At 38.9% G+C, this 18,039-nt stretch overlaps 1 protein-coding gene across 9 annotated transcripts in view; it reads right to left on the bottom strand.

Moving 5' to 3' along the window:
• The window catches only part of DNM1L (dynamin 1 like), a 59,241-nt gene extending 48,309 nt beyond the window's left edge, over window positions 1–10,932 (bottom strand). For 3 of the 9 annotated variants that reach the window (XM_081309613.1, XM_081309616.1, XM_081309617.1), the window contains exon 1: window positions 10,704–10,931. In XM_081309613.1, the coding sequence (XP_081165739.1) occupies window positions 10,704–10,805 (102 nt within the window). In that variant the 5' untranslated portion in view covers window positions 10,806–10,931. Of the gene's footprint in view, window positions 1–10,703 lie in introns of all 9 variants that reach the window. The other 6 variants (XM_081309614.1, XM_081309615.1, XM_081309618.1 and 3 more) reach the window with 4 other exon arrangements.
• Between the last annotated feature and the right edge of the window lie 7,107 nt (window positions 10,933–18,039).

Below are 18,039 nucleotides of genomic sequence, written 5' to 3'. Positions count from 1 at the left end.
ATCCTATCCCCAGTACCTCAGAATGTAACTGTATTTGGAGATGGAGTCTTTGAAAAGGTGGTAAATTTAAGGTAAGGCTATCAGAGTAGGCCTGTGGGAAGCCATTCTAACACGTGATTGGGTGACTCCCGTTAAGGGCCTGAGGCGCTTTGGCTCTGTCGAAGCTTTCCCGACCCTTTCCTGATGAGAGAGCCCATCCGTGTGGGGGTGTGCCTGACCACTGACCCCGGGGACCCAATCACTGACCCTGACCTTGGAGTGCAGCCCCCCCCTCAACCTTCATTGGATGGAATTCTCCCCTGAATCTCTTGTTCCCCAATAAAGGGCTACTCCCAGGCGTGTTCGCTCTCTCTCTCTCCTGCTAGCCCTGAGTAATCCTCGCTGCCCTGCTGGGCAGCTAGAGGTGGGAACCAGAGAGGTGAGCCGTCTCGGACCTAACAATATAAATAAGGTAACTGGTTTGTGTGTTTTATTTCGATCTCTTCTAACTAACTTTATGCCTAGAACCTCATTAATGAAACCACTGCGCAGGCCGCGTGGTAGATAGGCCCTAATACATTCTGACTAGCATCTTCATTAGAGGAAGTTTGGACACACAGAAGAAGGACCATGTGAGGATTGAGAAGGCAGCTTTCTCAAGCCAAGGTGAGAGGGCTCAGGAGAAAGCAAATCTGCAAACACTATGATCTCAGACTTCTAGCTTCCAAATCCAAGAAAATAAATTGGTTGTTTAAGTCACCCAGTCTATGATATTTTGTTATGGCAGCCTTAGCAAACTAATTCAGATATTACAAACTCAATTACCCACAAAGACAGTGAATATATAAATCAACCCAGTCTTCAATCAAAATGTCATCAGAATGTCAATCACACCTCAATAAAGTAATTTTTTTTTTAAATGCCACAGAACTGTATTGTCCTAACCTCTTGTTTCCACATTAAATATATAAGAGGGCAACCTGGGTGTGGGTGTTATACACTGGTAATCCCAGTGACATGAGAGGCTGAGACAGGAGGATCACGAGTTTGAGGCCAGGGTGGCCTATTTAGTGATACCTTGTCTCAAAAATAAAAAAGGACTGAGGATGTAGCTCAGTGGGAAGGTGTCCCTGTGTTGAATCCTCAGTACCAAAAAAATATAGATAGATAGATAGACAGAGACAGACAGACAAGGGCTAAGGGTATAGCTCAATGATAGAGCACTGGCCTAGGTTTACACAATGCACTGGGTTTGATCCCCCAACAATCCTATCCCTCCCCCAAATATATGTCATGAATATTTCTAACATCTGTTCTCCCAAAATCTCTTTTTTTCTTAAAATGTACAGCCATCTTAATCAGTAGTAATGGCCAATGCTTATTGCACATACTACATAACTATCACCGTTTCAAATGATTAATGTCATTTCGGCAAACTCCTCCATAAAATAATTGTTATTTATTCTTTTTATAGATTAATTAGCTAATTTTTAGAAAAGTTACATAATTTGCACAGGTATACTTAGGTAACTAATCAACAGGGTTGAACTGTAACCCAGGCCGTCTTCAACTTCCCACTTTTTATACAGATGTAGAAACAGAAAACATTTCATTGTCCTCTTCACACCATAAGAAAGAACACCACGTATATGATGATAAATGGCATCAAGGGAAGGCAAATGGGAGCTTTGACCAATTAGATACTGGATGATCTATTTAAAGAAGGCATTATTCAGATCCATTGGATATGTGGGCTCAGTGTTTTGATCTTTTCTGACTTTTTTAAGGAAAATCTAGAATCTGGATCTTTCAACTGAATCCACCAATTTTTTAAATGTAGGCAAAAATTTTTCTTTTTAATACTGTGCCAACACACTCAGACCAACAAAACATGTCTATTAGCTCCCAGTTTTTTTAATCCTTTATCTATACTCAGTATTTTAGATAGCATTGACTTCTTTAACAATTGTTTAGATCAGTGGTTTTTTTTCTCTAGTGATTTAACCATTCAGTGTCCACATACTCTTTCCAGGAAGGTGAACAGCAGCTACAAAGTAGAAAAAATTATAGCTAGCTTGTTCTGAAAATAGGACTCCACTGGCACTCTAAGGTCTTCAGTTTTTCCCATCTCCACATATATCCAAAGTTGATTCAATATCCTGTACAGCATTTAGGAGCTAAAATCTGCGTGCCTGGCTGGGCATGGTGGTACATGCCTGTAATCTCAACTACTTTGGAGGCTAAGGCAGGAGGATCCCAAGTTCAAGGCAAGGTTGGGAAACTTAGCAAGACTCTCTCAAAATAAAATAAAGAATTGGGGATGTAGCTCAGCAGTAGAGCACTTCCTAACATATGTGAGGTCATAGTATTGAAAATAAAAAGATTTGTGTGCATGGTTTCAGCATTACCCTCCATTTTCCTCCAAAAGAACTCTAATGAAATTTATAATGTTTTGAATTCTATTTTAAGATGTGCCCTTTTACTGAAAAAGATTTTTAAAATTTTCATCTCTAAAAAGAAAACCCTGATAAGTAGCATTGGTTGGAGAGTGAGGAATTACAAATGTTCACATATGCCACATTTACCAAGGACAACTCAATTTTTAACTTTTAAGGTTTTTTTTTTTTTTGTAGTTGTGTAAGATAGCTGATATAGTTGATATTAATATAGCTGATAAAGATATACTTAATATATTTTGAAATAATTATAGATTTAGAGGTTTCCTTAATTTTTTCTTTACAGTATTCTTAGAATTATAATCTTACAGTATTTAAAATAGCTAAACTGTTTTTACTTTATAGTTCATACCTTCTACCTAAAGACAAAATATAACAGTCTTTAGAAAAGAACTTTTCTTAGTTATGAAACATAAGCCCAGTGTTCTTTGGATCATAAAAGAGCAAAGAGATTCAGATATCTGATAAGGCCATGAAAAAAGTAATATCCATAAAAATCTGATATCTGATAAGGCCATAGCAAAAGTAATATCCATAAAAATCTCCACTTTATGGGGTGGGGGGTAGAGCTCAGTGGTAGAGCATGTCCTTAACATGAACAAAGCCCTGGTTTCAATTCCTAGAACCAAAACAATAACAAAAACAAAAAATACTTTTTCCATAAAAGCAGAGAAGCATGAGATAAGTGACATGAATCTACACTCCCAAGAAGTTCAGTGAACTCCAAGTAGAAAAAACACAAAGAGATCTACAGAGACAAATTATAATTTAACTATTGAAAGACAAAGACAAATGTTGAAAGCAGCAAGAGAGAAGCAGAAAGCAACTCATCATGTACAAAGGATCCTTAATAAGATTAGCAATAGATAACAGATTCCTCATCAGAAACCATGAAAACTAGAGGCAGTGGATGATTTAAAGTGCTAAAAGGAAAACCTAACAACCAAAGATTCTATATCTGACTTAATATTATTGATGGCAGTACTTCCTCAGAGCAATCTGCAGACTTAATGTAATCTCCATCAAAATCCTAAGTCTTATTTACAAAATTTATCTAAAATTCACATGGAATGAAAAGGGGCTCCAAATAACCAAAACAGTCTTGAAAAGGAAGAACAGAGTTGGTAGATTCCTACATCCCAATTTCAATATAGACTACAAAGCAACAGTAAGGCAATGTGTTTTGGCATAAGGATGCAAAAGAACTGAGAGTCCAGAAATAAATCCATACATCTCATGGTCAAATGACCTTCAACAATAGTGCCAACCCTATTCACCAAGCAAAGAACAGTCTCTTTAACAAATAGTGCTGGGTTAACTGAATAGGCATTTGTAAAAATTGAAGTTGGACCCCTACTCCATACTAGCAAAAATTTTCTGAAAATGGATCAAAACCCTAAATATACAAACTAAAACTATAAAACCCTTAGAAGAAAATATAAAATAGTAAATCTTCATGATCTTGTATTTAACAATATCTTACATATGACACTAAAAGCACAAACAACAAAAGAAAAAATAGATAAATTAGACTTCAGTAAAATTAAAAACTTATATGCACTATAGCACACTATCAAGAGAGTGACGTCAAGCTGTAGGAAGGGAGTAATTATTTGCAACCATATATTATTAAGGTTCTGGTAAGTATGTTAATTATCCTTTTGTTGCAGTGACAAAATACCTGAGAAAACAACTTAAAAGAGGATTTATTTTGGCTCACAGTTTCAAAGATTTCAGTCCATGGTAGACTGGCTCCATTGCCATGGACCTACACTGAGGCAAAGCACCATGGCAGAGAAGACATGGTAGAAGAGAACTGCTCACCTCTCAGTGGCCAAGAAGAAGAGAGAAGAAAGGGCAGGGACAAGACACAGTCTCCAAAGACTCACACTGTTCAACAAGGTTCCTCCTCCTAAAGTTTCTACCACCTCCCAACTTAGTCCATTCAAATTATGAAGCTTCAATGGATTAATCCACTGATGAGGTGAGAATCCTCATGATCCAATCATTTCCTAAAAGCCCTGCCTCAAACATTTTAAATTGGGAACAAGTCCTCAATACATGAGCCTTTGGGGGACTTCCAGATTCAAACCATAACAAGTATCCAAAATTTATAAAGAATTCTTAAAACATAACAATGAAAAGACAACCTCAACAAGCACATGAAAAGATACCCAGCATCATTAGTCATTAGGGAAAAAAAGCAAAGCAAACCCACAACACTTCATATCCATTAGGATGTCTATAACCAAACAATTACAAATTTTGATTTTGATAAGGATACAGAAAAAACTGACCGTGGTATACTACTGGTGAGAACTATAAAACAATATAGTCACTATGGAAAAGATTCATAGTTCCTCAAAAAGTCAAACATAGAACTACTATACGACTCAACAATTTTACTACGTATATACTAAAAGAACATATAACAGATACTCAAACACTAGTTCACAGTAGTACAATAGTAGTTAATAGGTAGACACAACCCAACCGCCCATCAGTGAATAAATGAATAAACAAAGTGTGTTTCATACACATACACACACACACACACACACCCTTTATAGGGAAAATTACTAAAATGGAATATTACTAGGCCATTAAAAAGAATGAAGTACCAGTATGTGCTATAACACAAAAGAACCATGTTATGCTAAGTAAAAGAAACCAGACATATGCTAAGTAAAAGAAACCAGACATAAATCATCACATATCATATGATTCCATTTCTATGCAATACCTAGAATAAGTAAATCCACAGAGACAAAAATTAGATTGATGCTTGCCAGTGGTTGGAGGAAGAACTAAGGAATGACTACTTAGTGGGTAATTTTCTTTTGCAACAAAAATGTTACAACTAAGTGGAGGTGGTGGTTTCCCATTTTGAATGTACTAAATGCCACTGATTTGTCTGTGAAGTTTTTTGGTGGTGGTACTGGCGGTGGTGGTATAGGTGCTGAGGATTAAACCCAGGGCCTCACACATACTAGGCAAGTGCTCTACCACTGAGCTAAGTGCTCTACTACAGAGCTACACCCTAGCCTTTTTTTTTTTTTTTTTTTTTTTTGGTTATTTTTTGTTCTTTTGAGACAGGTTTTCACTGCCTGAGTAGCCAATAGCTGGGATTACAGGCATATACCACCATACCTGGCTTAAAGTTATTTTTATATTATGTAAATTTCACCAAAAGTTTTTTAAAGTTAAAAAGGAAGCCGCTTATGATCTATACAAAGAAACTACCAAAAAAAAAAAAAAAAAGTTCTTTACCTAAGCATACTCAAAAGAATACTCCACATCAGGAAATGAAAACTGCAATCAATATTGGAGCCAAATTACTAAACCTAATGAAGGCATCATCTCTACAGACACTAAACAAATGTATGCAGTATCAGGCATCAGGCAGGAGAAGTCAAGATTTCATATGCAACTGAAATGTAGACAGTGTATCCAATGGAGGGGGAAAAAAAGAAAAGGAGGCATCAAACTATGAAAAGAGTTGGCCATAGAAGACTTAGGGTCAGGGTAGGGATTTAAAGATTTTTTTTTTTAAGTAAAAAAATTCAGAATAATTTAACACTTAAAAATAAAGACATTGGTAATGGTATACTGACATCCTATACACTGCTGGAGGGAATGTAAAATGCTGCAGCTGCTGTGGAAAACAGTTTGGCAGTTCTTCAAAATTAAAACACAAAAGCTACTATATGATCCAGCAATTCTATTCTAGTCCCAAGAGAACTGAAAACATACATTCACATAAAAACTTGTAAAAAAATGTTCACAGCAGCATTATTCATAATAGCCCAAAAGTGGTAATAGCTCAATATCCTGCAACAAATAACAGTGGTAAATCTATACGATGGAATATTATTCAGCCACCAAAAATGAATGAAGTACAGGTTGAATATCCTTTATCTGAAATGCTTACAACTGAATGAAGTGTTTTGGATTTGGGATTTTGTCAGATTTGGGGATATTTGCATATAAGTAACAATATAATCTTGGAGATGGGACCCAAATCTAAACATGAAACTCATTTGTTTCATATATACCTTCTAAACATAGCCCAAAGGTAATTCTACAGTATTTTTATTGCATCTGCATTTTGACTGTAACTGTTACGAGCTCAGGTGTAGAATTTTTCATTTGTAGCATCATTTTGATACTCAGAAAATTTTGGACACTGGAGCATTTTGGATTTCATATTTTTGGATTAGGAATGCTCAACCTGCACTAATCACTATAATACAGATGAACCTAAAAAAAAATTATGTCGAACAAAAAAAGTTAGAAACAAAAGACCAGATTGAACAATTTCATTTATATAAAATGTCTACAACAGGCAATCTATAGAGACAGAAAGTAGATTAGTGGTTGCCAGAGGATAGGGGAAGGTGAAATGAGGAAGTGACTGCCAAAACCTAAGTGGCTCCTTTCTCGGGTAATGAAAATGTTCTAGAATCAGACGGTGGTAATGGGTGCACAACCTTGTGAATATAGTGAAAATCACAGAATTGCATACTCCACAATAGTAAATTTTATGTATATAAATTTCAATTTTCTGAATGTTGAATTAAAAAAATTGATTTACAAATTGGTCATTAAAATCCAAATCTCATTTCCTTTTACATTTGTTTTAATTACTGAAGACAGAGTATTAAATCACTGAAATTAAATGCAATGTGAAAAGTACATTACTAGCAATACTAAGCCACAATCTCTGGTTAATGTCATCTGCTTTGTGATGCCTGTTCTGGATGGTGGTTTGGATTACATACCTGGAGGGCTCCCCCTTCCAATTCTCAACTTAAGAAATAGTGATTAAATTTCCCAAGTTGAGTCACAAAAGTTGTTTTAAGTCTTATCTCCTTCTCCACCTGCAAAGTACACCATGGTCTAAAAGTATCAACCTTCTCTCTCCCCATTCTCTGTTCTTTCCATACAGACGATCTCAGCTAGAGAAAGAGGAAAGCAATTTATTTAGCTAAATAATAAAATATGTGAATGATCGACACCTGTAAACATGATTCTCTTTCCTCAACTCCTCCAACTCCCTAGCCATCAAATAAGTATTATTTAGGAAATTTAAGAAATCAAGGTTCAAAACATTTAGGAAATGGCAAAGATTGCCTCAGAATTGATGCTTTGGACCAAGAATGCCACCAAAATCAACATGATAATGAATAGTAATAAGCCCTCAGACTCAGCTTCCCTAAATCATTCCTGCTTTTCAAAGCACTGTGTGGTTTACAATTCAAATATACACAGGTAGATGGTTCAGTTTCATCTATGAACCATTTGCATCAGAATAACCTATGATACTACATTAGCTTCAGACATATAAAATAAAAATTTGGGGATGGGATCCAGGAAACTTATTTTCCAAGTGAGCCTTATACACACTCAAGTTTAAAAATCACAGTTCTAAGTTCAACAAGGTGGGACCTGCAGCCATTTAACATGTAAGTAATATATAAGATAGACTCTACCTGGTTTACAAAGACATGATCACCGCAACTGGGAAATTTACTAGTCAGAACTACATATGCAACATTTATATGTCTGGAGCTCACTCACTATACACTACTCCATCCATTAAACAAGAATGTGAGATGTGTACTGTATTTATGTTACACAACATTAAAGAGTAAAAATGGAATAAATAAGATAGTAGTATACTAGTAGTATTCAAAGTAAGCAGAAGAGGTGTTTTTTCCAACACATTGAGGAAAATTTAGGGAAAAAGAAACTGTTACTAATTTTTATTTTTTCTGTACATGAATAATAAAGGACTAAATTTTGGCTAACAAGGAGTTGGACAGAAATAAACCTCATTAAATCAGTTAAAAAATTCCCTTAAGAAATTTCAAACATCAACATACAAAAGTGGCATAACTATCACTTCTAGGATGGTTTCTGTTGGCAGTTAATGGCTTTCAGAAAGATGGGGTCTTTTCTTTCCTGCCCCTCTCTATTTTGCCATCAGGTTTATTGACTGAAAAAAAAAAACAACTCTTTTTTTTTTTTTTTTTTTAAAGAGAGAATGAGAGAGAGAGGGGGACAGAGAGAGAGAGAGAGAATTTTAATATTTTATTTATTTTTTCTTAGTTCTCCGCGGACACAACATTTTTGTTGGTATGTGGTGCTGAGGATAGAACCCGGGTCGAATCCCGGCCGCACACACGCCAGGCGAGCACGCTACCGCTTGAGCCACATCCCCAGCCCAACAACTCTTATTTTGTGTAAGAAAACTCCGTTTTTATTTTAAACTACTTATGCTGATACACTTAAGCCATGATTCTTTTATTGTTTCATGCTGAAAGAGCACTGAAAATCTTAAAAAGTATATGGGAGGTTTCTGGTATGCGCTTAGGGAACATTTTTTAATTACTACCAAAGAAAATTTAATTTATATCATTTCTAATTCTATTTACAAAAACAGATCACTTTTGATAATAAAAGTCCTAGTGTTCTAAAATATTATCTAATTACAGTGAGCAATATTCACTCAAAGTATTAATGGAGCACCTAATTACATGATTCAGACTAAATGAAATATGCTCAATAAAAATATTGTTCAGGATTTATTATGTTTGACGATTCAGTTTCTGATCATTACAAATATTGTTACAAATACTAGAATATGCTGGCAGGATTGGGCAGTATCTATACTAATTTTATAGTAAACCAAGATAATTTGTTTCAAAAATAATTTTTATTGCTTTATTTAAAAGCCAAAAAGAAGCCGGGCACCGTGGCGCACACCTAAAATCCAAGCGACTTGGGAGGCTGAGGCAGAAAGATCACTAGTTCAAAGCCAGCCTCAGCAAATGGCAAGGCACTAAGCAACTCAGTGAGGCCCTGTCTCTAAATAAAACACAAAATAGGGCTGGGATGTGACTCAATGGCTGAAGTGCCCCTGAGTTCAGTCCCAGATACAACAAAAGAAAAAAAAATTAAAGATCTATGGCTTCCAAGGTTTGCAGTACTTGGATATCCTCTAATATTCTGAACATAAGTTCCCTCTCATTATATTTATTGCAATTTCATTTTGTAGCAAGATGTAGCGATGCGCCTCCTGGAGAATGATGGAGGAAACGTCGCTGTAATAATATCAAAAGATACTATTATAAGTAATGACAAGCCAGCGCGGTGGCGCAACACCGGCAATCCCAGCGACTCAGGAGGCTGAGGCAGGAGGATGGCAAATTCAAGGCACCTCGGCAACTTAGTGAGGCCCCAGGGAACTTAATGAGACCCTGTCTCAAAATAAATAAAAAGGGATAGGGATGTAGCTCAGTGGTAAATGCTCCCTGGGTTCAATCCCCAGTACCTAAAAAGAAAAAGAAAAAAAGAATGACAGCGCTTAAAATCTATATACCAAGTAATCACTAAAATGTGTTACTCTTGAACTCTAATTGAAAGTCCTATGATTCCTCTTAAATCAAGATCAGAGGAAACGAAGTTTTTATACTTCTCCTGTCCCTCCATAATTAATACACTTATTTTCTCAACATTTATGCATATATTAAAAATTGACGAGTTATCCATAAAAGACCCATCATGGAAGAGCCAGAGAACCTCATGCCAAATTTAGGTCACAACCACAAAACTGTGGCAGACAAAAACCTCAGCCTACGCAGAAAAATTGGATATTCCTTTCTAACACTCAGAACTCCAGGTACACGTGAGATTTTACCATTTATTATTTATCTATTTATTTAGCACTGCTTCAGCGGTTGGGAAAGCTGGAGGGGTTGCAGTGCAGGAAAGCAGGCGCTACCCAGCAGCGGCCTTTCTCAGCTCCACCGCGCGGTTCCAAAACACTCCGTAGCCCCTGGGCAAGGCAAAAAGGGAAAGCAACATCCCGCGCCCGGAAACTAGCCAAGGCGGGGCTGTCTGGCCCCCCGCGAGCCCAGTGCAGCCCCGCGCGTCCCCTAGGTGCCCTTGGAAGCAGCGGCCCGCGGACCCAGCCGCGCCGGGTCCAGGCTGACTCCAGTTCCGCCGCCCGACTGTCCTTCCCCACCCCGCCCGCGGGGACCGCCGCACCGCGCCGACTCCGCCCCTCGCCGCCCGGCCAGGCCTCAGACTCTTCGCCCGGTGCAACGCAGCCCCGGGAGGACGGGCGCGGAGAGCCGCGGGGTACCTCTCAAGGTGCTCCCACCACAGGCCGCAAAGGCTGGCCCGGGAGCGGGCACTGCCGCAGCCCCGACCAGGCCCGCACCCTGGGCTCTGGACCGAGCGAATGCCGCCATCGTCTCTCACCTGCGTCCCCACTACGACGATCTGAGGCAGCTGAATGATGTCGGCGCCCACCGTGTTGAAGACATCCTGAAGCTTATTGATGACAGGAATTAGCGCCTCCATAATTCCCAAAACACCAGACCCCCGCCCGACTGACCGCGGCAATGAATGGGGACGGGGCCCACAGTCCACCTCCTTCCTCTTCTCCTCCGCCCTCTTCCCGGGAGCCCGCACCCATTGGACCCGCCGCCTGCTCCAGCCCCCTCCCGGCAGGCCATGCGCTTCCAGGGAATGAGAGAGGAACAATGCTTGCCGGGAGTTGTAGTTCTGGGACGGTGGAGCACTGGTGCCTACGACTTCCAGAAGGCTGCGCGACATGGGCGGGCAGAGCGGGGAGGGCGGGCAGAGCGGGGAGGGCGGGCAGCCAGGGGTTGGGATGTTTTGCCCGCCCCTGTCAAAAGGCTGAGTTGTAGGACGGGGAGAACTGGACGGAAGAGATACATTTATGCTTGCCTAGAGGCAAGATGGATGTGAAACGCTGGGTGTGAATATGTCTTAATAGCGTTGTCCGGACTGGGGATATAGCTCAATTGGTAGAGTGCTTGCCTCGCATGCCCAAGGCCCTGGGTTTAATACCCAGCACCACCACCACCACCACCACCCCCCAAAAAAACACGAATAGTGTTTTCTCTCTTGATTAACCAGTGTCATTTCCTTATGAGAAAGGTTTCTCAAGAAGAACGGGCTGAGAAGACAAAGAATGGCCCAAGACAAGACTCTCCAGATAGGTGCAAAATGTCTGTAAGTTGATATGGAATGTCTGGGGTGCTACTGTGCAAAACCAACCCATGTTAGGAGAACTCTTGGGTTCTCCGGAATTTTTTTTTAAGTGTTCAGAAAACAATTTTAAGAGTGTAGGGAGTTTTAGAGGCAAGAGCTGACCACTTATTCTCTGTACTTTAATAAATCTGTAGTACTTATGGTAGGTGCTTAATATTTTTGAGCACCTATTAAGTAGATGCTTAATATTTTTAAACAAATGAATTGCTGATGCAGTAGTGATATTTTGGCATCTTGCCAAGTTTTGTGACCGTCTCCTTGCCTTTGATTCTTTTTTAAAGCAGAGATTTCAGGGCTGGGGATGTGGCTCAATTATAAACTACTTGCCTAGCATGCAGGAAGCCCTGGGTTCAATCCCCAGCACCACCAAAAATAAATAAATAAATAAAAATTTTTGAGAAGCTTAGAGACAAAATTTCAGAGATAGAAAGTAGATTGGTAGAGTTTTGGTTGCCAGGAATTGGAGGAAGGAGAAATAGTGACTACTTAAGAAAAATGAGACAAAATTTTCAGGGGGAGAAAAAAAAAAAGGAGACAATTTTATTCCAAGTGACTCTATTTTTTACCAAAGATCGTATTACATAATGGTCAAATACTACCCACTTTGCTTCTTAACCTTCTGTTGATGGAACTTTGGCTGTTTTCTAAGTAGAAGAGAAATTTCTGAGCAGTCTCTAGTATTCCAAAAAGAAAGGGCAGACAAGAGAGAGGACAGCCTCAGGGTGAAGTTTCATGGGCATAACCAGTTACTACTCTAAAGGGTGGGAGTGCCCTAAGGCAAAAATGATGCAACTACAACTGATTTTCCCTTATTTGTGGCACCAATAGACACAGTCTTTTCCTATTTGCAAATAGCATAATTAGCAAACATACATATATCCAGAAAGCAAAATGTCATAAACTTTGTGTGGCATTATATATTCCCATTTAAATTATATTTTTTCTTTTGGTATAGAATCTCCAGAGCCTTGTATTAACATGTATCTTTTTCTAGGAAAAGGAAGAATAATCTCATGACCAGTGCTCATAGTCTATCACGCCACCACCACTGACAGTCCCTGTCCTAGAGCACTGAGTTAACCAGACATAGAGGAAATGAAGCAGGAACTGATGAGCCCTTGAAAAGGAATAACTCTTATTTGATAACTTTTTTTTCAACATAAGGCAAGATATTCTACGTGCAATATGTTTCACTGCAGGAAACAAAATAAACCAATCTGGTTTTCACATTTTAAGTTCAGAGCACTCTTGCTTATGGGAAAGCTGTTTCAGTCAGCTTTTTCACTACTGTGGCTAAAAGATCTGACCAAAAAACAACTGTAGAGGAGGAAAAGTTTATTTGAGGGCTCACAATTTCAGAGGTCTTAGTCAAACTCCATTCCTATGGGCTCAAGGTGAGGCTGAACATCATGGAGGGAGAGGGTGACAGAGGGAAGCAGCCAACATCATGGTGATCAAGAAGCAGAAAGAGAGAGAGACTCTCCACTGGCCAGATACAAACATTACCCAAAGCCACGCCCCAATTCCCACCTCCTCCAGCCACACCCTACCACTTCTGTTACTGTTCAGTTATGAGGGGATTAAATCACTGATTGGGTTAAGACTCTTTTTTTTTTTTCTCATTCTTTTTTTTTTTAATTTTATTATTTTTTTTATTGGTTGTTCACAACATTACAAAGCAATTGACATATCATATTTCATACATTAGATTGAAGTGGGTTATGAACTCCCAATTTTACCCCAAATGCAGATTGCAGAATCACGTCGGTTACACATCCACAATTTTACATAATGCCCTATTAGTAATTGTTGTATTCTGCTACCTTTCCTATCCCCTACTATCCCCCCTCCCCCCCCATCTTCTCTCTCTACCCCATCTACTGTAATTCATTTCTCTCCTTGTTTATTTCCCCTCACAACCTCTTATATGTAATTTTGTATAGCAATGAGGGTCTCCCTTCATTTCCATGCAATTTCCCTTTTCTCTCCCTTTCCCTCCCATCTCATGTCTCTGTTTAATGTTAATCTTTTCTTCCTGCTCTTCCTCTCTGCTCTGTTCATAGTTGCTCTCATTATATCAAAGAAGACATTTGGTATTTGTTTTTTAGGGATTGGCTAGCTTCACTAAGCATAATCTGCTCTAGTGCCATCCATTTCCCTGCAAATTCTATGATTTTGTCATTTTTTATTGCTGCATAGTACTCCATTGTGTATAGATGCCACATTTTTTTTATCCATTCAACTATTGAAGGGCATCTAGGTTGGTTCCACAGTCTAGCTATTGTGAATTGTGCTGCTATGAACATCGATGTGGCAGTATCCCTGTAGCATGCTCTTTTAAGGTCTTCAGGGAATAGTCTGAGAAGGGCAATAGCAGGGTCAAATGGTGGTTCCATTCCCAGCTTTCCCAGGAATCTCCAAACTGCTTTCCAAATTGGCCGCACCAATTTGCAGTCCCACCAGCAATGTACAAGAGTACCCTTTTCCCCACATCCTCGCCAGCACTTGTTGTTGTTTGACTTCATAATGGCTGCCAATCTTACTGGAGTGAGATGGTATCTTAGGGTGGTTTTGATTTGCATTTCTCTGACTGCTAGAGATGGTGAGCATTTTTTCATGTACTTGTTGATTGATTGTATATCCTCCTCTGAGAAGTGTCTGTTCAGGTCCTTGGCCCATTTGTTGATTGGGTTATTTGTTATCTTATTGTCTAATTTTTTGAGTTCTTTGTATACTCTGGATATTAGGGCTCTATCTGAAGTGTGAGGAGTAAAAATTGGTTCCCAGGATGTAGGCTCCCTATTTACCTCTCTTATTGTTTCTCTTGCTGAGAAAAAAACTTTTTAGTTTAAGTAAGTCCCATTTGTTGATTCTTGTTATTAACTCTTGTGCTATGGGTGTCCTATTAAGGAATTTGGAGCCCGACCCCACAATATGTAGATCGGAGCCAACTTTTTCTTCTATCAGACGCAGAGTCTCTGATTTGATATCAAGCTCCTTAATCCATTTTGAGTTAACTTTTGTGCATGGCAAGAGAAAGGGATTCAGTTTCATTTTGTTGCATATAGATTTCCAGTTTTCCCAACACCATTTGTTGAAGATGCTATCCTTCCTCCATTGCATGCTTTTAGCCCCTTTATCAAATATAAGATAGTTGTAGCTTTGTGGATTAGTCTCTGTGTCCTCTATTCTTTTTTTTTATTTTTTTTATTTTTTATTTTATTGTTGGTTGTTCAAAACATTACATAGTTCTTAATATACCATATTTCACAGATTGATTCAAGTGGGTTATGAACTCCCATTTTTACCCCGTATACAGATTGCTGTGTCACATCAGTTACATTTCCATTGATTTACAAATTGCCTTTCTAGTGACTGATGTATTCTGCTGTCTATCCCATTCTCCACTGTCCCCTCACCCCTCCCCTCCCCTCCCCTCCCCTTCTCTCTCTCCATCCCCTCTACTATAAATCGTTTCTTCCACTTATATAATTTTTCTCGTACTCCTCCTTTCCTCTTATATGTAATTGTGTATAACCCTGAGGCTCACCTTCCAATTCCATGCAATTTCCCTTACCTCTCACTTTCCCTCCCGCCTATCATCCCTGTTTAATGTTATTCTTCTTCTCCAGCTCTTCGTCTCTACCCTGTCCTTGGTTACTCCCCTTATATCAAAGAAGACATTTGACATTTGTTTTTTAAGGATTGGCTAGCTTCACTTAGCATAATCTGCTCTAATGCCATCCATTTCCCTCCAAATTCTATGATTTTGTCATTTCTTATTGCAGAGTAATACTCCATTGTGTATAAATGCCACATTTTTTTAATCCATTCATCTATTGAAGGGCTTCTAGGTTGGTTCCACAATCTTGCTATCGTGAATTGTGCTGCTATGAACATCGATATAGCAGTGTCCCTGTAGCATGCTCTTGTTAGGTCTTTAGGGAATAGACCGAGAAGGGGAATAGCTGGGTCAAATGGTGGTTCCATTCCCAGCTTTCCAAGAAATCTCCATACTGCTTTCCAAATTGGCTACACCATTTTGCAGTCCCACCAACAATGAACAAGTGTACCCATTTCCCCGCATCCTCGCCAGCACTTGTTGTTGTTGGACTTCTTAATGGCTGCCAATCTTACTGGAGTGAGATGGTATCTTAGGGTGGTTTTGATTTGCATTTCTCTGACTGCTAGAGATGGTGAGCATTTTTTCATGTACTTGTTGATTGATTGTATGTCCTCCTCTGAGAAGTGTCTGTTCAGGTCCTTGGCCCATTTGTTGATTGGGTTATTTGTTATCTTATTATCTAATTTTTTGAGTTCTTTGTATACTCTGGATATTAGGGCTCTATCTGAAGTGTGTGGGGTAAAGATTTGTTCCCAGGATGTAGGCTCCCTGTTTATCTCTCTTATTGTTTCTTTTGTTGAGAGAAAACTTTTTAGTTTGAGTAAGTCCCATTTCTTGATTCTGGTTGTTAACTCTTGCGCTATGGGTGTCCTATTGAGGAATTTGGGGCCTGACCCCACAGTATGTAGATCATAGCCGACTTTTTCTTCTATCAGACGCCGTGTCTCTGATTTAATATCGAGCTCCTTGATCCATTTTGAGTTAACTTTTGTGCATGGCGAGAGAAAGGGATTCAGTTTCATTTTGATGCAAATGGATTTCCAGTTTTCCCAGCACCATTTGTTGAAGATGCTATCCTTCCTCTATTGCATGCTTTTAGCCCCTTTATCAAATATAAGATAGTTGTAGTTTTGCGGATTGGTTACTGTGTCTTCTATTCTGTACCATTGGTCCACTCGCCTGTTTTGGTACCAGTACCATGCTGTTTTTGTTACTATTGCTCTGTAGTATAGTTTGAAGTCTGGTATCGCTATACCGCCTGATTCACACTTCCTGCTTAGCATTGTTTTTGCTATTCTGGGTCTTTTATTATTCCATATGAATTTCCTGATTGTTTTATCTATTTCTACAAGAAATGCTGTTGGGATTTTGATTGGGATAGCATTGAACTTATAAAGAACTTTTGGTAATATCACCATTTTGATGATGTTAGTTCTGCCTATCCATGAGCAGGGTATATTTTTCCATCTTCTGAGGTCTTCTTCTATGTCTCTTTTTAGGGTTCTGTAGTTTTCATTGTATAGGTCTTTCACCTCTTTTGTTAGGTTGATTCCCAGGTATTTTATTTTTGGGGGGGATATTGTGAATGGAGTAGTTGTCCTCATTTCCGTTTCAGAGGATTTGTCGCTGATATACAGGAATGCATTTGATTTATGCGTGTTGATTTTATATCCCGCCACTTTGCTGAATTCCTTTATTAACTCTAATAGTTTCTTTGTAGACCCTTTTGGGTCTGTTAGGTATAGAATCATATCGTCTGCAAATAGTGATAATTTAAGTTCTTCTTTTCCTATTTTTATGCCTTTAATTTCTTTCGTCTGTCTAATTGCTCTGGCCAGTGTTTCGAGGACTATGTTGAACAGAAGTGGTGAGAGAGGACATCCCTGTCTTGTACCAGATCTTAGAGGGAATGCCTTCAATTTTTCTCCATTCAGAATGATGCTGGCCTGTGGCTTATCATAGATTGCTTTAACAATGTTGAGGTATGATCCTGTTATCCCTAATTTTTCTAGAGTTTTGAACATAAAGGGATGCTGTACTTTGTCGAATGCCTTTTCTGCATCTATCGAGATGATCATATGGTTCTTATTTTTAAGTCTATTGATGTGGTGAATAACATTTATTGATTTCCGTATATTGAACCAGCCTTGCATCCCAGGGATGAATCCTACTTGATCATGGTGTATAATTTTTTTGATATGTTTTTGAATCTGATTCGCCAGAATTTTATTGAGGATTTTTGCATCTAGGTTCATTAGAGATATTGGTCTGTAGTTTTCTTTCTTTGAAGTGTCTTTGTCTGGTTTAGGAATCAGGGTGATGTTGGCCCCGTAGAATGTATTTGGAAGTTCTCCCTCTTTTTCTATTTCCTGAAATAACTTGAAAAGTATTGCCTCAAAAATAAAATTTTTAAAAAGGACTTGGGATGTAGGTTAGTGGTAGAGTCCTTGCCTAGCATGTGTGAGACCCTGGGTTCAATCCCCAATACCAAAAAAAAAAAAAAAAAAAAAAAAAAAAAAAAAAAAAAGGAGGGGGGATTGGAGATGTAGCACAGTGCTAGAGCACCACTGGGTTCAATTTCCAACCCCTCCCTGACCCCACTCCCACACACAAATTTGCCTGTTTTAATCCCAATCCACCATATACTAGCTATCTAAATTTACTGCTGTGCTTAAATCCCTGGGTCCTCAATTTCTACATCTATAAACCTGATGTACCACTGAGTCACATCCCTAGTCCTTTTTATTTTTTCATTTTGAACAGGATCTTGCTAAATTACAGAGGCTGACCTCAAGCCAACACCAGAGCACACACCTGTGATCCCAGCCTTTCAGGAGCTTGAGGCAGGAGGTTGGCAAGTTCAAAGCCAGCCTCAGCAATTTAGTGAAGTCC

The sequence above is a fragment of the Spermophilus citellus genome, assembly GCF_964194105.1.
Source record: "Spermophilus citellus genome assembly, chromosome: 10".
Lineage (NCBI taxonomy): Eukaryota > Metazoa > Chordata > Mammalia > Rodentia > Sciuridae > Spermophilus > Spermophilus citellus.
The sequence above is the reverse complement of the archived record's forward strand: the minus strand, read 5'-3'. Positions and strand labels throughout refer to the sequence as shown.